Source organism: Phascolarctos cinereus, unplaced genomic scaffold (genome assembly GCF_003287225.1).
Source record: "Phascolarctos cinereus isolate Bilbo 61053 unplaced genomic scaffold, phaCin_HiC Scaffold_3;HRSCAF=262, whole genome shotgun sequence".
Taxonomy (NCBI): domain Eukaryota; kingdom Metazoa; phylum Chordata; class Mammalia; order Diprotodontia; family Phascolarctidae; genus Phascolarctos; species Phascolarctos cinereus.
In genome coordinates, this window is record NW_027555736.1 from 244618328 (window position 1) to 244643727 (window position 25400).

A 25400-nucleotide genomic window follows, 5' to 3' on the forward strand; every position below is an offset into this window, starting at 1 on the left:
TATATACATCCTGGGCTGGACCATGAAATAATCATTTTTAGATTGTGAGCTACTGTTCCCACCAGCCCTGGGGGACCAGTATTGTCTGGTCTTGGGCGTTGGGCCCACCCTTCAGGGGACAGAACCAGAGTTCTGTGATGGGAACAGCAGTGCAATACCTGTCAGTGATAAGGAGCAGGGATTGTGAATATGTGATGGATGTCCCTGGGAGATAGGGGGAGTGAAATCCCTCAGTAAACACCTGGTGCTGGTCCAAGCAATATGCTTTGCTAGAGGGTGATATCTTGAACGCAAAGGATTATTGTTATACCAAGCTCAGGACACAGCCTGTTTGCTGGGCCTTAGCTCTGGGAAACAGGGTATCTCCAAAATATTTTGACATCTTCAAAGATGGTTTGGATTCAGATGGACAGATAAGCATTTTAAATTGAGAGTATGGTGTGAAGACACAGGGCTTTCTGAGGCTGGATTTGAACTCCGGAAGGAAAGTCTTCTGGCTCCAGGCCCAGCACTCTTTTCTACTTTGCCACCTAGTTGCCAGTCAATATAGACTAGTCTGGATAGAAAAGTGGCTCAATGTGAAGTGGGAGATAGACTAGAAAACTAGAAAGGCAGGTTTGGAGAGATTAGTAAGGCTTTGTTAGTAAATTAGAGATTAGTAAGGCAACTTTGAATGGCTAAGTGTTTTACAAGTTACCTACAGAAGTATCCATAAGTAACTGTCTTAATTTTTATAATTTGGGGTAACATTTTTATCAAAAATAGATGAGCTGGCTTAGACACACAAGGAATATAGGACCAAAATTTGGTCTAAAGTACAAATCCTAATTAAGGCTTGGAAGATTTCCCACTTGAAAATTCCCAAGATTCACTTTAGTTTTTTTCGGTATAAAACTTCTCAGTCCCTCTTGCAGTGTACATTTGGCCAATAAAGTTGCTGTCAGAGGCCTCCTGATTATCTTTAACCTAAAGTCTTATACATATGGCCACAGATTTAGACTTTTGAAAGAGACTTTTGAAGGTCATTTAGTTCAACCTTCATGTTTTAGGGATAAGGAAAAGGAATCCCAAAGAAGTGATTTGACTAAGGCCATATAAGCGAGGAGGTGATAGAGCATTTGAACCCAGGTTTTCCAACATTTTCCACTGAACCATGCAGACTGCATTAAACAACTGATAACTTTACTATCAAGCTGTGTGTCCAAGTTCTTGGGCTAGCCTGAAGTTAGTATGCATTGTCTTAACAGCGTCAGCAATTTTGTCTGTTATTGCTTTAATGAACCCTTCCACCAATTCAACATTGTCGCTAGAAGAGCTATCATAAGCAAAGAAAGAAAAGGAATAGAAGGGTTTCAGGGTGTTAGCTAGAAATCTGTGGTGAGACTAGGAAATTTGCTTATGGACAGGTTAATCCAGTGCCCCACTTTAAATCTGCAGAAGCCCCATAAGTTACCAGTTTTTTTATCCAGGCCAAAACAAAGGAGACAACAAGCATAAAATGACCAAAACTGTGAAGAACCTGAGAGGACGCAAATCAAGGTCTTAATTGTAGCTATAGATCCTGAAATATGACGTCTTACCTTTAGTTAGGACTGAGGGGGAACGTAATGATTATGATGCAGTATTGGGAAAATAGGAAGACTGCTGTGTCCTAACACAGTGCTAGCTATGGGAAAGACTAGATTCCATGAGTACCACCAGATCAAATAGAAGATGATGGCATTTTTTCGCACGTCTTTGAAAACCAGCAACATGACATAATGGAAGGACTCCTGGACTTTTAGAGTCAAAAGACCTGGGTGCAAGATCTGGAAAATAGGATGTAAGCTCCTTGGGAGTAGGAGCAGTGGAAAGAGTGCTGAACCTGGAGTCACAGAATCTGAGTTCCATTTTACTACCTGTGTGAGTTCGGGCAAGTCACTTAACCTATCTGGGCCTCAGTTTCTTCATCTGTAAAATGGAGCTGGACTAGATGATCTTCTAGCTCTCTAGATGATCCTATCATTGTGTAGACACATACACAAATATATACACACTGTATATATACATATGCACATAACACATATATGATCTGTATAAATATACACACACATTCATACATTTATGAGTTGGTTTTGCCTTTGTATTTCCAGTACCAAGTATAATGATGGGCACAACGTAGAGGCACTTGGTAAATGTTTGTTGAATTGAATTACTTACTAGCCTTATGACCCACCAGCAAATCCTTTAACTTTTCTCCTTTTCTCCTTTTCTCCATTGTAAAATGGGCGTTATTGACTGCACCACCTACTTAACTCACCAGTGTTCCTCAAAGAGTCCAAAAAGGTGTAAGTTTAGGCACGCTGCTCTAGGTAATGCTTAGTATCGTCACTGAGGCAGGGTTCTAGAACATTCCAGCTCAATTTTGACAATTGTGACAAGAGAAACGTCCACTGAGGGCAGAGAATCCATAATATTCAGAAACAAGCCATTTAAGAGGGGTGTCCGGCTGAAATGGGAAACCAAGGGAAAGAAGAGACTGGTTTGTAGTGGAAAAGCAGAATTTAATCTGGAGAGATTGATTTAGAGTTAACAAAGCCCTGGGAGAGAAACCAGGATCTTAGGGCCCTGTTAAGAGCCAGAAACTGCCGGTTGGACAAAAGATCTGGCATTCAGCAGAGACAGAATGGCCTGCGGGGTGTGCTCCATTATGTTTTTAAAGGGCCAGTGACCTTGAAACCTGAGGCCAAGCATTCATATAAAATAGACTTCCTGTGGCTAGGCTGAGAAATCGGATGAATTTGTTCTTTTAAAGTGACAAGTCACTAAGATAAAGTTGGCAAATGACCCAAGAAAAGCTGATTTCCAGGGCTGTGAATGAGGGCTTGAAGCAGAGGTGTGTTGCTTTATTAAACATTTGTTAAATAAAAATGTAGGCACAACACATTTTTAAGTTTAATCTGCATTACAGACTTTTTCTCCATTCCTATCTTAACATGTGGCCTTCTAGGTGCAGCCTTTTGACCAAGTCCCCTTATTAAGAGGATTTGTTCTGTGAAATTTGGATTGAATCAAAGGGCAGCACTTGAGGACCTCAAGGACCACAAGAGGCCTCTAGGCCACACGTTCCCCACCCCTGGTCTAGACAATCAATGAACAATAAATCAAGCCCTGATTGGTAGCGATTGCATATTTCTGAGGTATAAATGCTCACAATGAAAATTTAACATTCAGCTCTCGGGTGTCCAGCTGACTCCAGCACACCTCTAGTAAAATTGAGCAGAAAATGTCTTTTGTTGTTGTTCAGTCATGTCCAATTCTGCTCGACTCTGTTTGGGGTATTCTTGGCAAAGATACTAAAGTGATTTCTTATTTCCTTCACCCCATTTTACAGATGAGGAAGCTGAGGCAAACAGGGTTAAGTAACTTGACCAGGGTCACACAACTAGGAAGTGTTTTCGGACAGATTTGAACTCAGGAAGATGAGTCTTCCTGACTCCAGGCTGGCACTCAATATAATAGTGGCCCAGGTGAAATGAAAAAATGCAGAAAGACCCTTTTCTAGATGACATTTTGTCCAAATTGCCCAGTCATACCATGTGCTGATAGAAGAAATTTCTGATCTGACCAATTCTTTTAGTTGGGAGGAAGTATTGTTTTAAGACAGTTTGTTTTTGAGATAACATGTGCCCCAGAAGATGAAGCAAACAAGAGCTCTTGTCTGAACACAGAGGGTATGAAGCTGTACATAAATGATATCCGTGTATATGAAACAACTCAACCTGAAAAATGCACTTAATTCTATCTTCTGTTCCTACATCTGGACTTAGGCTTCACAGAGAGAGGTATAAATTTGGAGCAAGATTGGAGCTTGTGGGCTACCTTGTAACTCAACATGGCATTCAACTAAGCTCAGGAAAGCCAAAGCCATAACAGATCTTAAGCCCCCACAGGACACAAAACAACTCTATCAGGTAGACACAGAAAGCACATCATTTAGTAAGGAGACCCTAGAGTTCTCTTTGTCATTTGGGGCTGGGTTCTGGAATGCCCTTCTCCCAAGTCCTGGTACCTGTTACTTACTGAAGGAATTAATCCTTCCTCCCCAGAGGGCTGTTGTGAGTCTTGGTAGAGAAACCATTTCATTGTCTACCCTGGACTTTGTTGACTGATTGATTGTGAATTAGCAATAGAGATTGGAAAGGCTGGTGACTGAGGTTGAAATAATGTGTGTGGGACCTAGAATTCCACTCCTAAGTCAGCAATCTTTGACCCTTATGTAATGAGTGACAAATAATTTATTTAAACAGATGGCAAGGCCTGGTGTTCTGAAGTTCCCTGTTGTTTTGTCTTTTCCCTTATGTGTCTCCCAGTGTTCCAGAGGCTCATGCTTGAAAATTGGATGTCACTTTTCAGTTGTTACTCTTTCTTAAAGTAGCTGTTCTACAAAATTCTCAGTGAGTGGTGGTACCTCATGGTCTATTAAGGCCCTAAGTGAATGGGTGTGAGCTATGCTGTTAGTGTGATTAGCTGAGCTGTAATCTTGGCAGTACAGACATATCCCACCAAATAGAGTTCAATGAGTCCTAAAGAAACCACATTGACTACTAGGAAACCTTACTGGGGACAATGAATTCCACACAAATAGTATCAGGGGGAAGCAAACGAGAGGGTGAGAAGAGGAGGAGTGGAGAAGAGAAAAAGAGGATTTCCAGCCCTGTTCAAAAAAACCCCCAAAACAACCTTTTCCTCTAGTCCCCCCAAATGAGGTTAATATAAATTTGTGATAACGCGAAATGTTAGGCCAATGTTATGCTTGACAAACTTTATAGGCGTTTTTCCCCCTACAGAGGAAAAAAATATTGTTGCTTAATGACTACTCTTTTTTACAGTCCTATGCCTGCATCAGAAACCAAAGAGAAACTCAAGAAGGGTAAATCAGTTCACTTTATTGAAAATGATGGCACTGCCTCAGAAAGGTATTTCTTTTCATTTCATAATCAGAGCATTTCTCTAATAACTTTTAGAATTATTTTAAACCCTTGCAACTTGCAAGAAAGCATTATTTCCATCACCACTAATATGAGAAGTACTGAGGAATTGATACTTACTACATTATTTAAATTTGTTGAGGGAATTGAGGGAGGCTTTATCCATGTTGGAATTTGGCTAATGGCTGCTGTTGAGATTTTCCATTTTTAAAAATGTTGCCAACAGTTATCAGCTTATAAAATATAAATTGATGAGTGCTTTATGTATCAGTAGCAGATTTAAATGCACTGTCTTAAATGGAATACATTAATTATTCAAGTATGAGTTGGATTAGATGGCCTCTCAACTGTGAGATTCTATGATCTTTTTTTCTTGAAAGAGTAATTGGTTAATATTGGGCTTGTTCAAGGTGTATTCTTAAAATAGCAAATTTCATTCCACGTACTGATGAAGATGCCCTCTACAGCTGAGCAGAATCTCATTGGGCAGCCATATTAGGCAATTCTCCCCTATCACCATAAAGACCTGCTAGGGCCGACTATGATAGAGACCCTGATCTCATACTCATCCTCATACCTGACAATTGAGTCAAAATGTAAGAGCATACACAAGGACTCTCTGATTTCTACATTTCTCTGGGGAGTATCAATTGTATTGAGACCTGTCCCCAAAGGGGAGACCTGTTCCAGGCTACTCTTACTCTAGCGATCCTCAGTGTACATGGTGGGTTGTGTTTGCGTCTGGGGCAATTTCAGGCTCTCCAAGCAGGTCAGGATAGTACTGATGGCAGCATTTTGGGGATCCCCAAGAGAGAATAGATTTGGAAACTCAGCTGAAAAATATTGCCATATTGGGGAAAAAAGCTGAAAAACAACTGTTTTTCACACTGTCATACAATGTTTAATTGTTTATAAATGTTGGGAACCAAGCCACCAAGCTAGTGCTATGAGAGAAGAAAAATGGAGTTTAAGAGAATTGGGCATACAAAAAACAAGGTGGCACTCAACCATCAACCCAATGGAAATAACGTAAATGTTTCTGGCATAAATGGAACCCCGTGTTGAAAGAAAGTCATGCATATAGCATGGCAGATGTGGCAGTGACTACTAGAGTGGAGATAGCCATGGGACAGAAAGCCTAGTACTAACTAGGGGAATTACTGTTGTAGGCTTTAAAACATCATAACTTGTTTTTGGTTTTTGTTTTTCATGCAAAATGTGTTTCTAGAATTGCCATATTGGGGGGAAAAGCAAGAAAAAATGAAGTGAAAAAAAAAAGCTTCAATCTGCACTCAAAAATTCATCAATTCTTTCTCTAGAAGTAGATAGCAATTTTAATCATTAGTCTTTTGGAGTTGTCATGGATCATTGTATTGATCAGAGTAGCTAAGCCTTTCATAGTTGATCATTGTTACAATAATGCTGTTACTGTGTGAAATGTTTTCCTGGTTCTGTTCACTTCACTTAACATCAGTTCAAGTCTTCCCAGGTTTTTCAGAGCTATCCCCTTCATCATTTCTTACAGCACAATCACATACCACAATTTGTTCAGCCATTCTCCAATGGATGGGTATCCCCTCAGTTTCCAATTCTTTGCCACCACAAAAAGAGCTACTATAAATATTTTTGTACATATAAGTCTTTTTCCTTTTTGTTTTTTATCTCTTTGGGATGCAGAGCTAGTGGTGGTATTGCTGGGTCAGAGGGTATGCAGAATTTCATAGCCCTTTGGGCCTAATTTCAAAGTGTTCTCCAGATTGGTTAGACCAATTCGCAACTCCACAACAGTGTGCTAGTGTACCTATTTTTCCACATTTATCATTTTCCTTTTCTGTCCTGTTAGTCAATCTGATAGATGTGAAGTGACACCGTAGAGTTATTTTGATTTGCATTTCTGTTGCACTTTACTTTTGATGGAGTAAAATCCTGCCTCCATGAAAAGTAAAGTGTAAGTGAAGTTAGGATTATTGGCTTAGTGAGAAGGAAGATGAAATTCAGTTTTAAGCTGGTAGTAGCAATCCAAAACATTTTTAATATGCCCAGAAGGCTATTTGTGGGCCAAAGACCTATGGTGCACATCAACTATGCTGATGGAACCACATTGATCGGTGATGAGGACATGATCCTAAAGGGACGGGCTGAACACTTCCATAGTTTTCTCAACAGACTGTCATCCATCAATGCTGAAGCCATTGACCACAGATCACGCAACCCCAGGTTGAAGTCAATACCTCTCTAGCCAAATTTCCAATTGATGTAGAGATTTTGAATGCCATTAGGCTCCTCTTGTGTGGCAAAGCTCCTGGTGCTAATTCTGTTCCAGCAGAGATTTACAAGGCAGGGGGGTCCACTGCTCATACAAAAACTGATTGAAGTCTTTCAGGTTATATGGCAAGAGGAGATGATCCTCCAGGTGTGCAAGGATGCCTCCATTGTCCAGCTCTATAAAGGAAAATAGGTTGTCCTGTGACAATCGTGGGCTGGGGCACAGCAGGATGGGGGAGGTGTCCTCTCTCTTAGTCATTGTTGCCAAGATGCTTGCCAAAGACCTCCTTAGTAGGCTGATCCTTCATCTGGGAGATTGTCATCTACCAAGAGGCAGTGTGGCTTCAGAAAGGGCCCAGAAATGGTCAACATGGTGTTTGCTGTCCAACAAATCCAGGAGAAATTCCAGGAGCAGAACAGAGGTCTGTACACAGTGTTTGTCACTTACTGACAATTGTGAGGGTTTGTGGAAGATTAGGACAAAATTTGGTTGCCCAGAGAAGTTCATCAGTATTATATGCCAGTTCCACGACAGCTCTGGATAATGGACAATTCTCAAGCTTTGCCAGCCACCAGTGGAGTGAAGCAGAGCTGTGTGCTTGCTCCCATGCTTTTTAAGCATGGTGTTTTTAGCACTGTTTGTCAGATACCTTCAATGAGGAAAACAGCATCAAGTTCAGCTACTGCACTGCTAGTAAATTATTTAACTTGAAAAAGCTACAAGCCAAAACTAAAGTGGAGGAAGAGTTCGTGCGTGACTTTTTGTTCGCAGATGGTTATGCACTCAGTGCAGCCTCTGAGGCTGAGATGCAATAGAGTATGGACCCATTCTTTGTGCTTGTGCTAATTTTGTCCTGACAACACCAAGACAACAGAGGTTCTTCACCAGCCAGCACTGCACCATCCATACATAGAATCATCACATACAACAAATGGAGAAATTTTAAATGCTATGGATAAGTTTACTTACCTTGTCAGTAATACTTGCCAGGCATGTACACAGAGGTGATGAGATTGACACACACATTGCCAGAGCTAGCTCAGAGTCTCTGAAGGAAAGTGTGGAAGAGGAGATATCAGGCTGCCTACCAAATCAAAGCCATTCTGTTGACCTCATTGTTGTATGACTGTAAAACCTGGACGGTCTACCACTGCTATGCCAGGAAACTGAATTGCATCCACTTGAACTGTCTTAGAAAGATTCTGAAGATAAGGCAAGATAAGGACACTGAGGTCCTTTCTCAAGCCGAACTGCCAGGCATTCAAACTCTGCTGCACAGAGCACAACTCTGATGGGCTGGCCACGTTGTTCAAATGCCAAACATATGTTTGCCTTAAAGACTATTTAACAGAGAACTTAAACAAGGCAAGCTGTTATTTGGAGGTCAGAAGAAGCTGTGCAAGGACACTCTCAAGGTCTCGATGAAGAACTTTGAAATTGATTGTGAGACGTGGGAAACACTGGCACAGGACCACCCAGCATGATATGTCCACGTCAAAAAAGATACTGTACTCTATTTGCAAAGCAGAATGGCAATTGGTCAAAAGAAAACATGAGATGCATATATTTAGAGACATCTCCATTCCAATATTCATATGGACTATTTCTGCCCAGCCTGTGGTAGAGCCTTCTGAGCTTGTATTGTTCTGATCCACCACAGTCGGACACATTGTACGTCGATCTTGACATGGCGATGTCATTTTGGTCCTCTTCAAGTACAAAGGACGATGATTACAAATTTCTATTTCTCTAATATTCTCATTAGACTATTAGAGCAATTTTAGAGTAATTTAGAGCATTTTTATACTACTATTGATAGCTTTGATTTTTTTCATATGAAAACTACTTGTTTGTTTCTTTAACCATTTATCAGTTGGGGAAGGGCTCTTATTTTTATAAATTTGACTCAGTTCCCTATATACTTGAGCAACGAGGCCTTTATCAGAGAAACTTGCTGTAAACAAGTTTCCCCACTTTCCTGCTTTCTTTCTAATTTTGCCTGCATTGATTTTGTATGTGCAAAAACTTTTCAAAGTTATATAATCAAAATTATCCATTTTACCATGCATGATCTTCTCTATCTCTTGTTCACTCAAAAACTTTTCCCTTATCTATAGATTTGACAGGTAATTTTTTTCCCCATCCTACCTTAATTTGCTTATTGCTACTAATTTTGAAGGAATTACCTTTCTCAGGCAGGTCTTGTACCTTTTTTCCCTCCTGGCCAATTGTGCTTTTTAAGAAGTTATTTTCTTCATTTTTTTGTGCCTCTTTTACCAAGTTGTTAATTCTCTTTTCATAATTTTCTTGCATTACTCTAATTTCTTTCCTGAATTTTTCCTCTACTACTCTTACTTGATGTTTAAAATAATTTTTTGCCTTTTTTATTTGTTTGGGGTTTTTTTTGTTTGTTTTTTGGTAGGCAATGGGATTAAGTGACTTGCCCAGGTGTCAAGTGTCTGAGGCTAGATTTGAACTCAGGTCCTCCTGACACCAGGGCCAGTGTTCTATCCACTGCACCACCTAGCTGCCCCTGCCCTTAAAAAAAAAATCTTCTAGGAATTCTTGTTGGGTTTGTATCCAATCTGCATTTCCCCCCCCCTTTTTTTTTTTTGCTAGGCATTGAGGTTAAGTGACTTGCCCAGGGTCACAGAGCTAGTAAGTGTCAAGTGTCTGAGACTGGATTTGAACTCAGGTCCTCCTGACTCCAAGGCCAGAGCTCTATCCACTGCACCACCTAGCTGCCCCCATTTTTTTCCTTCAAGGCTTTGCTTGTAGGTGTTTTCATGTCGTTGTCTTCTTTTAAGTTTGAGTCTTGAGCTTCCGTGTCACCACAGTAGATTTTCACGGTCAGGTTCTTTCTTTATTATTTGCTCATTTTTTCAGCCCATTTCTTGACTTTGAATTTTATATTAGGTTTGGACTGTGCTCATCTGGGGGTGGGGAGGTATGATACTGTTCCAAGCTTCAGTCTTTTTTTGTCCCTCTATTTTCACAGCTAATTCTGGGGACCTGTAAGTTTTTGGTGCTTCTAAGGTGGTGTGATCCTGGGAGGCATGCTTTACCTGGGAAGGGCCCTTTGTCCCTGGTGACTGCAGGCACTCATCATCTCCACCCTCGAATTTCAACCCAGAACTGGGTAATGGGTAATGGAGTTTCCAAGAGGCATCTAGTCCTTTGACTCATGTCCACAGAGGAGATCCCTCCAATCTCTTTCTGACCAATTGTCCAATCCCTTTGCTGCCACAGCCTCCAAGGTCCACCAGCTGGTGTTGCCACAGTCCAGTGCACTCCAGGCCAGCCCCACTCCAATGTCATAGACTTCTCTTGCCAATCTCCTAAGTGGTCTTGGGTTAGAAAAATGTCTCACCCCAAACTTTTGTTGGCTATGCTGCTCCAGAATTCAAGTTGATGCATTATTTTGAAAGTTGCTTGAAGGAGAATATTGGGAAAGTTTAGCTGGAATGATACCTCTACTCTACCATCTTGGCTCCTCAGAACACTATACCTTGTAACCTAAACTTATTTTCATTGTTTTCAGGGGCACAGTGAAATTTTGAGAGTTAGACTTAGAGTCAGGGAGACCTGGATTTGTATCCTGTCTCTGACATTAGTTGTCTGATCTTGGGGAAGTCACTTCTCTCTGAGCCTCTATCTGTGAAATGGAGATGATAAAATATGTACTTCCTACCTCGCAAGGTTGTTATCAAGAAAGCAATTTGTAAATTTTAAAGGGTCATATAAATGTGAGATATTATTGTTATTACTATTCACTTCTGCTCTGGACTTAGTTTAGAAAAAACAAAGTTGTGTTTAATACTTAATTGATCTCTAGTAATTGATTGACAGAGGAACAGAGATGATGATAATTCCAGATCTCCAGAGAGACCAGACAGAATAGTTGATGTCAGTCCAAAGATTCCTGAACCTTTCTAGGATCCAGGGCCTAAAGAAGGAGAGTATCCTATATCCAATAGAGAGAAAGTCTGGGAGCTCGATTGGTCCTACTATCACCTACTATCACTGTCTTTCGGGGTTGAATCTTTATGAAGCTAACTGCACACAAACACACACACACACGAAAGCAACCCTAATTACAATGTACTCATGCCTGTGTATTTTTCCCAGCAGAGTTTCAATGCAGCTAAAATATTTCTAAATATTTACATTGAACATTATTAGGTTGTCTGAGAAGAGATTTTCTAAAAGAGATGAGAAATCAACCAAAAGAACTGATAAACAGTCAAAGAATGACAAGGTTACTCTGGATGATGCTAAATGTGAGTCAACATCTTTTCATCTGTCCTCTTTGTTATTATTACCTGGGACACAACTTTTTTCTGATTCTTCAGCTTTCCTTCTTCATTTTCAGATGTTGCCTTGTTTTTATTACAAGACACTGAAATGCAGCGTATCTATTCCTTTACAACATTTATGAGGTATGTGGTGATGTCTACAATAACCTATATTGATAAGTGATGGCAAGGTTCATTGAAAGAGGAATGATGTTTGATGAAGAGATTGAACTCTCAATGACTTCTAAGGGCCCTTCCAAATCTAAATCTATGATCCTATGATTTCTGGAGAGAGAGAGGTCTTTACAGTGTGTGTGCCTGTTGCTACATATATGGTGGGGCTACTGCCTTCTTATAGTTTGGGCCCGGTATAATTTACAGAATGTTAGAATATGTTTGCAAAGCTCTATGAAAGATTCTTTTTACGTATAATGCTCACTTCTGTTAAAACCTGAGAGAGAGAGAGAGAGAGAGAGAGAAAGAGAGAGAGGGAGAGAGGGAGGAAGGGAGGGAGGGAGGGAGGGAGAGAGAGTGAGAGAGAGGGCGCCACTTGCTAAAAGTGAGGATCAGGCATCTCTAACTTGCCTGACGACTGCACAATAAAAAGTTTACTTAAGGGTCCTTTTAAATGTAATTTATATTTACATTTAACCTGAGAAAATGTTCTCTATCGATAACTCCCTACCACCCCCAATCTCCCACAAGATAGCTGAAATCATGGTTAATAGGACAAAGCAATGGACAACAAAGGACAAAACAGCTTAATGCAGTGAAAAAGATGGTTCTGCTTGAATTCAGTAGAGCCTGGGGCAGCTAGGAGCACCAGCCCTAGAGTGAGGAGGACCTGAGTTCAAATGCAGCCTCAGGCGCTTACTAGCTATGTGAGCCTGGGCAGGTCATTCAACCCCATCGCCTCCAAAACAAAAACCCAAAACCCATAAAAAAAAAATCATTGGATCCAGATTTGAATTCTGACTCCAACACTTATGAGCTATGTAATACATGAATCTCTATGAGCCTCATTTTCCTTTTCTCTCTCTCTCTCTCTCTTTTTTTTGGTGAGGCAATTGGGGTTAAGTGACTTGCCCAGGGTCACACAGCTGGTGTGTTTCAAATGTCTGAGGCCAGATTTGTTCCTTTCTCTTAAATAGTGATGTTTGTACTCTCTACCCTATAAGGTTGTTTAGAGGAAAACATCTTAGTTAACCTTAAAGTGATAAATAGATGTGATTATTAGTATTATAATTCCTGCTAGCTATCTCCTTTTTTTCTCTCCATAGCATAAATACTTTTCAGGTATTTGAAATTCAGGAAATTGTATTTGAAAAACACTATTCATTTTACATTGACTAAGTGGTAGACATTTTGGAAATTTTTCCTTGCTTCCTAGAATTTTTAGCTGCGCCACCAAGGCCTTAATGTAATTGTTTGCCAAATACAATCTTGCTTTGGTGTTCATGTATTAATCTCATTCATATGGTATAGTGGCTTGGGCCCTGGACCTGGAGGGAGGAAGACCTGGATTCAAGTCCTACCTCACTAGCTAGGCATGTCCTCAGTTTCCACTTCTATATGATAAAAGGGTTGGGCTTAATGACCTCTATCTAAGGTCCCTTCTGATCTCAATCTATGATCCTGTATCTGTTTTAACAAATATGAATTTTGTATTTCTTTCTTCTTGCCTAGTCCGTTGAAGAACTCAACATATACATCTTTAATTTCTTTAATTCCTGCATATGGCAAAATGGTAGGAATGGTCTGGGAACAATGTGACAGGATACAAATCTGACATTCAGTCAAAGGAAGAAAAATTAAAAAATCTGAAAAAGGTTATATTGGAGGTTGTGGGCTAAGTTAAAGACTAATGAGGGAGATGACAGATAATAGCATGTGATACCGTCTCTCAAAAATATTTTGCTTTATAAGTCTATCTTGTCAAGCATTATGAAATATAGGATTTTAAAAGTGAAATTAGTTACAGCAGTATAACAAATGATAGAGTGGTGGACCTGGAGTTAGGAAGACGTGGGTTCAAACCCTGCCTCCAATACTTATTAGCTATGTAAGTCTACCCGAGTCACTTCACTCATAAAGTCTACTTTATAGGCTGACATCAGTCTGCACTAAAAGTAGAGCTGATCGCGTGAGTTTCATTTTGTGTCTATATTTTTCATCCGCTTGGCATTCATGTCGTTCACTAGCTTTGTGTTTTGTTGTTAGGAATTCTTATACCTGAAATGGTTGACAGTGATTATTTTTGTATTTCTCTGTAGGAATGAGAAACTTGACGAATTCCTCATGGCACTGTTATACTACTTATCTCATTATCTGGAAAAACTTTCATTGGAAAAGAAGCCCAAAAGCTACATGACGTAAGAATAAATCTATTGCTTCCTAGTTATTGCCTTTGTCATTGTCGCAAATTAAACTTCATATAACATGGAGAGTGCTGAATGTGGTATATGATAGGTCAACTTAACAATATAGAGGAATCACGTGAGTCTTAAGACAATAAATAATTGAGAGGGCCACTTTGTCAACAAACCATGCTGCCCTGAGTCCGCTGGGATTTATTTGTCTGTTTGGTTTTCTTTTTTAAGCAGCCACGTTCAGACATGTCTTCCAAAAGGATTTGTGAGCTGCATAAAAAGCCTGCCAGGATCCTAAAGGTGAATGGTCATAGCAAAAAACATTCTGGGCCAAAAAAAATTTGCTACTTCTCAGGATACAGAATACCAAATCAATGACCACCTTTAGCAGCATGCTTAGTGTTGTGTTCCCTGAGTTAAAATATTTTGAACCAGGAGAACTAAAGCCAGCAATTCCACCAATGTGCCCTGTGACCTTTGGCAAACCCTTGGAACTTTCCATATGCCTAAGCTACCTTGTCAGTAAACCTGGACTGAGTATGTTCATGTCCTCAGAGTCTTAGCTGCACTCATTTCCTAGATGCAAAGCACTTTGACAATGCAAAACTCTTATGTATCCATTAAGGAACTTTAAAAGCATTTCTTGATAGTTAAATGCAAAACTGAGAACAGGTTTGTAAAGGATCAGATGAATAAATATTTCATGGATGCAGCTACAATTAAAGTCTTTCAAATATGCAACTCATTTGGGGGTTATATTTCATGTCACTGTAGTCAAAACTATAGATTAAAAACTTCAATTTGAAACCTAAAGTTTTAAAAACATATGTTTAAAAAAATGTTTTCACATGCTACTGGGAAATAAGAAATACAGGAAAGGGGGTACAGAAGTCTATCCTGCCTTACAGGAAAACAGAAGGGGAAGGGGATAAGAGAAGGGGGGAGAGATAGAAGAGAGGACAGACTAGGGGAAGGGATATTCAGAATGCATGCCATCTTGGGGTGGGGGGAGGGGGGAGATGGGGTGAAAATTTGGAACTCAAAAACTTGTGGAAGTGAATGTTGAAAACTGAAAATAAATAAATTTATATATATATAAAAAATAAAATAAAAAACAAAAAAAACCCCCTTCAAATAACCAATGCAGATAGTATAACAGATAGAATTACCCTATGAAGAAGAACTAAAGCCAGGCAGTGTGCTGTTGCTGTTGAGTTGAATATTTTGGCTGTCTTCAGAAAAATAAGGCACATTTTGTTTTCTTTCTTTTTCTAGGCAATTGGGGTTAAGTGACTTGCCCAGGGTCACACAGCTAGTAAGTGTCAAGTGTTTGGTCTGAGGTCAGATTTGAACTCAGGTCCTCCTGACTTCAGGATTGGTGCTCTATCCACTGCGCCACTTAGCTGCCCCAATAAGGCACATTTTGAAATAGATATTGATAAGTAGACTTTGATCATAGGTTTGGGAACTTAGTCTTGTTCATAGATTTTTATCCAGGGGTTGGTCTGGGAATTTGGTTTTCTAAAAAATATTTTGATAACTGCATTTCACTGTAATGGGTTTCCTTTATAATGCTATGTAGTTTATTTTATGCTTTTCAAAACACGGGGGTTCATAGGCTTCACCAGATTGCCAGAGAGGTCCCTGACAAAAAAAAAGCTGAAGAACCTCTGGTCTAGTCCATCCCCCTCTACACCACTCTTGACAAGTAGACAAATAGACTGCGTTTACCCTTTTGAGTGATAAGGGACTCAAGTATCTCATTAAGTGATAATGAGGAATGTTTTTAGACTCTCCTCAATGCTAAAAAGTAAGAATATCATATCCTCATGTCTACTCATTGATCCTAACTCTGGTTTCTGAATGTCACAAAACAAGTTTAATCCCTCTTTATCAACTTTGCAAATGTTTGAAGATAGCTATTATGTCCCATCATGTCCCTAATGACATCTCCCCCCTGAGCTACATATTTCTGAGTCTTTTAGTCATGTTTCACATGGGATGGTTGTGAGTCAGTCCCTTTATCACCCAGGAGCCCCTCCTCTTGATATGCTTGAGTTTGTCGAAGCCTCTCTTGAAATGTGGCACCTAGAACTGAACCAATGTGTTCGACCAGCAAAGAGAAGAGTTGGACAGTATTATCTCCCTTGATCTATACCAGGCCTGCACAACCTGCTGCCTGCTGGCAGTGTGCAACCCAGCCAGAGGATTTCCTCTACATACAGAGGGTGTTTTCCTCTATATTTTTCAAGTGCCTCCTGAAGTCTTTTGGCTTGATGCAAGTGGCCCCAGGGCCATAAGCAGCCTGTAGGCTGCAGATTATGCAGGCCTGATTTACACTCTGGTTTTATTCATGAAGGACAAGTTCAAATCAGCTTTTTTGAAGCTCACATCACACTGATCGTATTGGAGTAATAATCGGTTAAAGTGGCTTCTTTTTTCACGTGAGCTATTATTAAGCCACATTTCATGTGTCTTATACTTATCAACTAATCTTTTAGCAAAAGTGCCCAGATTGCACTTATCCCTATTGAATTTCATCTTGTTAGATTTGTTCCATACTTCCATGCTGCTAAAATGTTTGGTGGGTGTTGACTTTGGTATCTTTCATTAGTCATCCCTACCAGTTTTGTGTCATCCCAAGATTTAATAATGTTGGCAGAATGACTTAGTGTGTATACTGGATTTAGGAGTCAGAAGACCCTGGGTTTGAATTATTAGCTTAATCACTACCCAAGTGACCTTGGGCAAATCAATGTCTCAGGCCTCAGTTTCCTTACCTACAAAATGAAAGGGTTAGATTAGAGGTATCGTGATATAGTGGAAAGAGTACTGCATTTGGCTGCAGAGGACCTAGTTCTAATCTTGTACCTATCACTTAATATCTTACCTGATGTTGGGCAAGTCCCTTACGTTCTGGCCCTTGATTTCCTCATCTGTAAAATGAGGGAATCAGACCAAAGGGCTTCTGGGGTACCTTCCAACACTGAATATGATTCGCATGCAAGTAATTGATGAAAATATTGAGCAAAATCAGACCAAAAAACGAGCATGCCCCAGGAGCCTTGCCTACAGATCATCATTGGTTGACATTCACCTAACCATACTTTGATCCAGCCCACAGTTCTTCATCCTATTCACAAGGATATCACATGAGACATCTTTGGCACATGCCTTACTGAAATCTCAGTGTAATATAAAATATTACATATGTATGGCATACTAATTTAATAAAATAAAATCTCTATAGCATTTTCTGATCTATCTAACTTAGCAACCTTATAAAGATGAATTAGGTGAGTCTCACATGATTTGCTCTTGGTGAACCCATTTTGACTCCTAATGATCACCACTTCTTCACAGATCACCAATGCTAGTTTTGTCAAGGATCAACCAAACTCGGTGCCCTGTCATTTCATGAAACTACATTCCCTCCCGCTCTTTTAAAAATGATAACATTTGTTCATCTCCACTCCTCTGAGGCCTCTTCCTTTTCCCGTGATTACTTAAAGATTATAGACAGCATCAGTGATCATTTTATTAGCTGCACTTCTTAAATTAATCCATTTATTTCCACAACTGACAAATTTTCTGATTTTTATTCAAACCTTTTTCCTTTGATGTAAGCAATGGTTCTCAACCTGGGGTCCGTGAAGATTTAAAAAATTTTTGATAACCATTTCAACAAAATTGGTTTCTTTTGTGATCCTTCTGTATTTTATGCATTAAAAAATATCATTCTAAGAAGGATCCACAGGCTTCACCAGACTGCCACTGGGGCCCACCACACAAAAGAAGTTAAGAATCTCTGATGTACAACATGAGCAATTATGCTTTGCATTAAATTTTGATATTATTATTACTGAACTGCTGTACTTGTAGTAAATGTATCTCAGTATATCACCATCCAAGCGTGGTCCAAGATATGTGAAAATCAGAAAGTGTAATTATGGTAAATAGCTGACCCCAGGTTGTATCTACAGTTTCCTTTCCTCTCCACCCTGCACTGGCTTAAAATTTTCTGACTGTCAAAAATGAAGCAATACTTTCAGCATGCAACAGTGGTGCAGCTAGGAGTCAGGATGGACATTTGTAAAATGTCTGCAAGGCTTCCAATATTATGAAAATCTTAAATGCTGCTGCTCTTCAGGTAATAATGGTATAGACAACCCCCACCTTACAAACGGATGGTGTTCCAAAAATTCATTTTTGGGGGCGGGGTTTAGTGAGGCAATCGGGGTTAAGTGACTTGCCCAAGGTCACACAGCTAGTACATGTCAAGTGTTTGGTCTGAGGCCGGATTTGAACTCAGGTCCTCCTGACTTCAGGGCCCGTGCTCTATCCACTGCGCCACCTAGCTGCCCACCAAAAATTCATTTTTGAAGTAGTTCTTTGGAGCATATTTTCCCTTAGAAACAACAGTATAAATGATATTTCAGTTTTCTGACTAACCCATAAGAGTCTTGTTTAACCTATAATATAGCTGAACTTTCAAACTGGCCCAAAGAGACCCACCTCTTTCAGAGCCCTAACTCGTGAGCTCCCTTGAACTTGAGACCCATAGGGATAGAAGAGGATGGGGGTATGAAGGGGCTGGAAGGGCTTCAGCAGCAGAGGCTCTTCATGCAGATAAGATGTCACTGGTTATATCAATTACCCATAAGTGATGTAAGATAATGTGAGAGTTGCGTATACATAACAATGAGTTCACATTGAGCATAAAAACTTTTGTCTGTAGACCTCTGGGTCACTCCCCTCTCTTTTTCTCTCCTCCCCAACTCCTGCTCTCATAATAGGGGACTTCTTCATACGTATTGACTCTACAGCATTGTAACCACTGACCTCAGCCTACTCACTTTCCATATCACACCCTTGCTCTTGCTGTCACCCACAAATGTACTACCTTTATATTCAAAAGTTATGAAATCCCCTTATTGGATCATAATCTATGGCTTTCCACCTCTCCCTCTGGCTTCTGTTACCAAACCATACTCTTTGTCCACACTGTGACCTCTAATCCCTTGACACCTCAGCTCTCTCCCAGTCCATCTCCCCTGAACTAGCCATCCTCTCCTTCTTCCCCATCCTGATCCTTTGGTGAACTAGTTCAATTCTGTTTTATCCTCTTGTCCTGAGCCCCTAGCCCCCTTATCATTTAGATAATTGTGTCCTGTTAAGCCTCGGTCTTGGAAGACTCCCGCTGTGCACTTCCTATGTGTGCTGCTTAATGAAGGCAGAGGACATTACTCAACTGTTCTGATTGTGTGGCACCACCTCAACTGGGCCTCACTGCTACAAGACAATCCTGCTCCACACCTTCCTCATCAGCTCACTAGCCTACTCTCCACAGCAGCTCTTTGAAAACTTTTCATTCCTCCTCAAGCCTCCCATGGCTTTACATTTTTCAGAAAAAAAAAATTGAGACCCATTGTCATGAGCTGCCTCTTCTGTCCTCTTCCTCATCTCATATCACTCATATGTCTTCCGTCTCTATCTCTACCTTTACCCCTTTCTCACATGAAGAGGTGGCTTTTACTCCTTATCCAAGCTAATCCTACATGTAATCCCTCTTGTCTCCTTCCATAGATTGCCAACTAAAGTCCCAACTAAAACTATGCCTTTAAATCCAAATCGCTCTGGCTTTCACCGATTGGCCAATCATAGGTCCCAGCCTAAACCTCACTTGCTCATTGGGTTTTGATGGCTCAGAATGAGTGCCAAGTAGCAATTTTCTGTTCTGGCCAGAAACTCTGAGGACCTTTCTCTCCCAGATTTATTGAAGGCAAATTGGGCCATCTTTTGTCTCATTTCTCACCTAGCCTTTAGTCACTGAATGGGCATTCCCTCAGACAAACTGAGACCTGGGGAAGACCTTAGCTTAAAAAGGCCAAGGTCTCCCACTGCATCGTGGGCCGTCACCAGTTATCTCGACTTAGGTCTTGCCCCTGGACTCCAATAACTCTGGAGGAGTGAGTGAGGCTAATGACTCACTTAAATCCAATTCACTTTCAAGTCAAGACATCACCCTCCAGATGTCATTGGTCCTCTTGGAGAACGAAGGACAAACAACAACAAAATCTCATCTTTTACAGGAAACTTTTCCCAACTCCTTTTAATTCTAGGACCTTTCCTCTTCGAATTATTTCCTATTTATCCTTTGCATAGCTAGATGGCTTTGTATATATTTGTTTCCTTGTTGTCTCCCCCATTAGATTGTGAGCTCTTTGAGCTCAGGGACTATCTTTTGCCTCTTTCCGTATCCCCAGCACTTAGCACAGAACCAGTAACATAGTAGGGGTTTAATAAATGTTTATTGACAGACTCTCCTCATGGAGACACTTGTGGATCCTTTGAACTATAAGAATCTATGACAATTTTGTAACACCTGCCATGCAAGGTTATTGTGATGAAAGTGCCTTGCAATCCCTAAAGGGTTATATCATTACAATTAATTGTTATTATACAGAGTTATTTAAACACTGGAAAACTGTATTTCTTTCAAAAAAGCCTACCACTTGGGCTTTCCTGTAATTCAGATTGATCTTTCAGACTTGCTGCAATTCTTATCAGTTAGGGAGTTTTAACTATAACTTGTTTGTTTGGTTTTTTTCAGGAGCCATATAGAGAAAAAAGAGATGGAATTAGTTATGGAGAGGTTACAAGAGTCACAGAAATACCTTGCTCAGAAATATTGTATCCTTATTTTAGGTTTGGGTATGCCTGACAAACATCACATGGCCTGTGGAAAGTAAGTAAATATATTTTAAAAAATTAAGTAGTTATGGAATTTTAGGGTCCTAGGAGTCCTTAGAGATCCTTCCAGTCCAACAGATAAACTGAGGTCCAGAGGATAACTGAGTTGCTCCACATCGTACAAGCAGTAAATAGTGTCACCAGAGTTCAAACTCAGGTCTTCTTCTGACTCCAGTTCCAGAGCTCTTCTTAGGCCACCATTCCTCTCAGTGACCTCCACACTGTAGAATCTAAGACCATATGTAGTTAATTCCATGTGCTCAAACTGTGGTTTTTTTCCCTGAACCAAAATGTTTTATTGAAATTTTAACCTATCAACACAGCCAAATAAACTTGTTTAGTAAATATTTATATACTTAAATCAATTCATAACTTAAAGTTTAATGACTTTTTTAGTCATTCCCCTAAGTCCTCATTGGGCTTTGCCCGTTTGTTCTTATTTACTTTTCCTCTCATAGGTTGGCCCAGATTTTTAGAGGTAGCTCACTGTCGATAGAATGACCAACCTGGAATCCCATGATTTAGAGGACACCACTTCCCATAGCGCTTGGTATTCCTACTTCCTAGAGACCAGCTCACTTATTAGAAAGAGTAGGAGCCATACAGTTGTGTCTCCCTTCCATATAATTAGCTGATGTCAGTATATTATTATTAATTCAACTTTCGCATGATGTGAATAAGCTAACATCCTTAGGAGTGCTTTTTCAAGCGTATCTTCTGACTTTTCATCCTTTCTGATAGACACAATTTTAATGTTGGGCTGGCCCTACTTTTGCTATTATTCATCTTCTCTTGAGGCTGAATTAGAGATTTCACAGAAATTTCAGTTGAAACTAGCAATTTTGGGGGTGTTAATTTTGTGCTTGCATGTCTTTCTGGAACTAGGACGGTCTGACTTTTCTAGTTGCAAAGCTTTAAATTCTTGGTTTCACAGAGGTTTTTATGATTTCTTTATGGGGTTTTTTTAAAAGAAATATGTATTTTTAAAGAAATATGTTTTCCTAACAAAATTAGAAAATTACTCCATAGTATATGTAGCCTTGTCAGGTCAACCCTAAAGAACAAATGACCCAAACATGTATGGACCACACCCTGTGTACCACCCCTTCATGATGTTGTGGTATCAGGTTAGGAGGAACATGAGTGGGGGGTGCTTAAAAACAAAAAAACATCCAATCGCCCCTTATTGTCTGTGATGTTCAGTATAAGCTGATTTCGTCTGAACAGAATTGTTGTTCTGGGAGAGAAGGCTGGAAAGAGAGATTGGGAAATAGGGAGATTGGGCTAGGCCCCGAATCCCTTGCAGATGGACAGTCCTGACCCTACACTGTCCTCCGGATGGTCCTAAATAAATAAAGGTGTCTGTGGGTAAGGGTCTGATGAAGGGCAAAGGACTCATTAAACAGAATTTTCAATAACAGATAGCACTGAGGTCTAAGGAACTTAATTCCCAGTTACAACTTTGCTACCAGGCAGACTCTCTGTGTTCAGCTGCTTTTAGGTTCTGATCTCGAGTAGGAAATGTATTGTTTTTTGTGAACCTTGTTTGAACTTGCTGAGGTTCAAACAGTTCCTGGGTACTCTCCTTATCCTGGGTCTCTACGAAGACAGCGCAAAGCTTAAGAGCCTTAAGAGAAAAGGGATTACTTATTTATCTAAGTACTAGATAAAAAAAAGTGTGTAACTTTATGGAGAGATAGAGGGAGGAGAGGAGAGAGAAAAGGAGGAAGGGAAGAAGAATGTGTGGGAGAAAAGAGAGATGGGGTGGGGGGAGAGAGAGAGAGACAGAGAGAGAGGAATGAGAAGTTTGTGTGTCGCCAGGCTTTTTTTTGTTTGGTTTTTTTTTTTAAAGGAAGTTGTTTTCTTCTCTGCTGTTACTGTCATTGTTTCCAGGCCTTAAACAGATGCCTATGCTGCTCCACGTGCTTTGGGAATGGGCAAAACTAGGTCATCTAAAATAAGGGCTGCTCTAAACTGATTCCCAGAATACAAGTGGACATTGCTTTCCTAAAACATGGTTTGATTTGTTTCTCCCATCCACCCCTCCATCCTTGCCCTTCCTCCCTCCCCCTTTCCTCTCCAAGTCCTCTCCACCCCACCCCACCCCACCCCCTACATTTGGCATGCTTGTCCCTGTGGGCTCTGGTTTCAGCTGGCAGAGGAAGTGGAAGTGATGAAATGCCACACAAGAACCCTGGTCGGGAGTAGTTTTGGCTGCATTGAAGAAATTCCGATTATCTATCTGCTATTCTTATGTGTTCTCTCTCTCTCTCTCTCTCTCTCCATATATATATATATATGTATGTATGTATATATGTGTTTATGTGTGTGTATGTATATATACATCTATACATACATACATACATACACACACACACACACACACACACACACTCTTTTTTTGGAATATCTATATTCCAGAAAAAGAGTAATTTTTTTCTCCTGAAAGACTTGAAACTTGATTTAGGGCTGCGATTTGATCCACATAAGTTGGTCCAACAAAGATCATAAACATGTTAGAAGGGAGAGAGTGCCCTGTAAGTTATGGCTCTTTCTTGGCATACCTAATCCTTGGTGAGCCTTTTATCTTGGGACTGGCAGGAAATGGGTTCAGACCCTTAAAAGCCAATGCAGGAAGTAGACTATTTCTGGTTAAAGGGGTTCCAAGGGATTCAGGGAAATTCCTGGGGTTGCTGGTTCAATTCCAGGGCCAACCCAGGGGTTGTCGCAGCAAAGCAACTCCAAAGGTATCCCAGGGATACTGGACCTAACAAGATATTTAGACCTGACATGGAGTAGATTGCAACCCCGTATCAGTCTCTCAATGACCTGGGTCTGGTCTCTGCCTCCTTGGGCTGTTGTAGGGCAAGCAGACGCCTGTAGCCTGAACCTGCTTCCTTAAGGCTGGGCCAGAGTCCAGTGGACCTTCAAGAAGGAGGATTAGCAGGGTGAAATTCAACAAAGGCATAGTTTCATTTTCTTTAACAGTGACTTTGCAATGATTCCTGGGTAAAGCCTGTCTAAGAGATACAGAATGTAAGTTTTCCTGACTAATGCAGGTGACAGAAGGTTCTCTCAAGCCTCACTTTCGTTCACTGAAAGTGAATATTACGTCCCCTTTTTCAGTTTTTCTTCTTTTCAGGCCCACAGTCACTGTCACATCCTGGGCCTTACGTCTCTTCCTTCGTCCCTCTTAACTACCACTCTCCATCTCTGATCCCTCCTGACAGCATCATCCAATCCTGATGACTCCTTCATAGAATCTACCCTGTGCTACCGTGCCCAAAGCTCAGAGGCGTCTCCACACTCAGGCTTGTCTAAGTGTGTTGTTTATCCCTTGATTTTTGAACAGAACCCTCTGAGAGGTGGTAGAATCTGAGTAAGCTAGGGAGTCTGAGCTAATGAAGATCCACGGAAGATATTCATGCTCCTTTTTTTGACAACATATTAAAGGTTGTAATATAGACCAAATATAACAGGAACTGTGCTTTGAGCCAAGTGGTATGAGTGAAATGAAGCATGACTTGGGTTAAGGAGGTAGAGAGCCTGAGACACCATCTGCTCTGGAGGTAGCGTATAAAGAGAGAAGGCTGCTATGGACAGAAAAATGCATGATTCTGCTGCTAACCTGGGAACAGACCTCTCTGAATCTGGCTAGGTGGGTCCCAAATGTGTGGGTAAGATGAGGAGAGAACCTGCCCCATCTTGCCATCTGGTAGCTTCCTGTTTAAGTGCTAAGCTTTGTTGTTCCTGCCTGGTGAAGGAGTGAAAGTGTTGTCAGTACCCTCTAAATCCCCTGGGATCAAAGCCCTGGTCACCTCACCTTAGTTAAAGCTCTGAGCTCAATTTTACAGTATTCGACTGGCCATGTAAGTGTATAGAGAAAAGGCCAAGATTCATGAAGGAAGAGTCCTTTAGAGGGACAGACTTAATTTTTCGGATTATTTTCTGATATTAATTGCCAGCTTGATCTTCTTTGTTTTTGTTCAGGGTGTCAAAGATACAGCATTTGGTATAAATCATTGATTTTTCTTTGTGTTTCAGGGAAAAGATTTCAGATACACAAAAAGACTGGAAATTCTTTGAGGTAAGAAAGGCACATGATGGGACTTTTCCTCTGCCCAGATTTGTCTCAGTACTTTAAGGATCCATGAGTTCATTAAGGTGGGTACTTCCTTCACCAATGCAGAGCCAGGTGTCTCTGCAGCTTGCTATATGAGGAAAACTGTAATGGGAAAACATGAAAGACGTGAAGTATAAAGTCATATTTAAAATATTTTTTCAGTACTTTATTTTTTGCAACCACTCAAGGGAACTGCATGCGTGCAAACATAACTTCAAAAACAAGTGTTACCTGTTACCTGTACATTACTTCATTGAATTATTGGGAAAGCTGATGATTGGATGAGTTTTCTATCACACACAACTTTTTTTCTGGGTGCAATAATTGGCTTTATTTATCACAGTTGTGAGTTGAGACTGTCCTTTTTTCACCATAGGCCTTCTTCACCTTCTGTACATATGTAGCTTGGGTAGTATTCCGACGTGAGTACCTAACAGAGATTGATGAAGAAATAGGGAGGCTGTTTCGTACTAATATGTTCAATAGTGCAAGAAGGAGGCAGAAGGAAGAAGAAGTTGGTGAGGGAAAGAGAAGAACGACTTTTGTGCAGTTCAGGTATGGCCTTTTTAGTTTTTTCCCTACTTACAGGGAAATCACGAAACAGGACAACCAAACTGAAGCTTC

General features: G+C 40.4%; 1 protein-coding gene across 4 annotated transcripts in view; it reads left to right on the top strand.

Annotated features, from left to right (window-relative positions):
* Positions 1 to 25400, top strand: part of PPP1R36 (protein phosphatase 1 regulatory subunit 36) — a 37355-nt gene that overhangs the window by 9182 nt on the left and 2773 nt on the right. For 3 of the 4 annotated variants that reach the window (XM_021004767.2, XM_021004764.2, XM_021004765.2), the window contains 7 exons: positions 4872 to 4958; positions 11419 to 11516; positions 11609 to 11675; positions 13805 to 13903; positions 20514 to 20648; positions 24698 to 24740; positions 25153 to 25331. In XM_021004767.2, the coding sequence (XP_020860426.1) occupies positions 4872 to 4958; positions 11419 to 11516; positions 11609 to 11675; positions 13805 to 13903; positions 20514 to 20648; positions 24698 to 24740; positions 25153 to 25331 (708 nt within the window). The remainder of the gene's footprint in view (positions 1 to 4871; positions 4959 to 11418; positions 11517 to 11608; positions 11676 to 13804; positions 13904 to 20513; positions 20649 to 24697; positions 24741 to 25152; positions 25332 to 25400) is intronic. The other variant, XM_021004766.2, reaches the window with a different exon arrangement.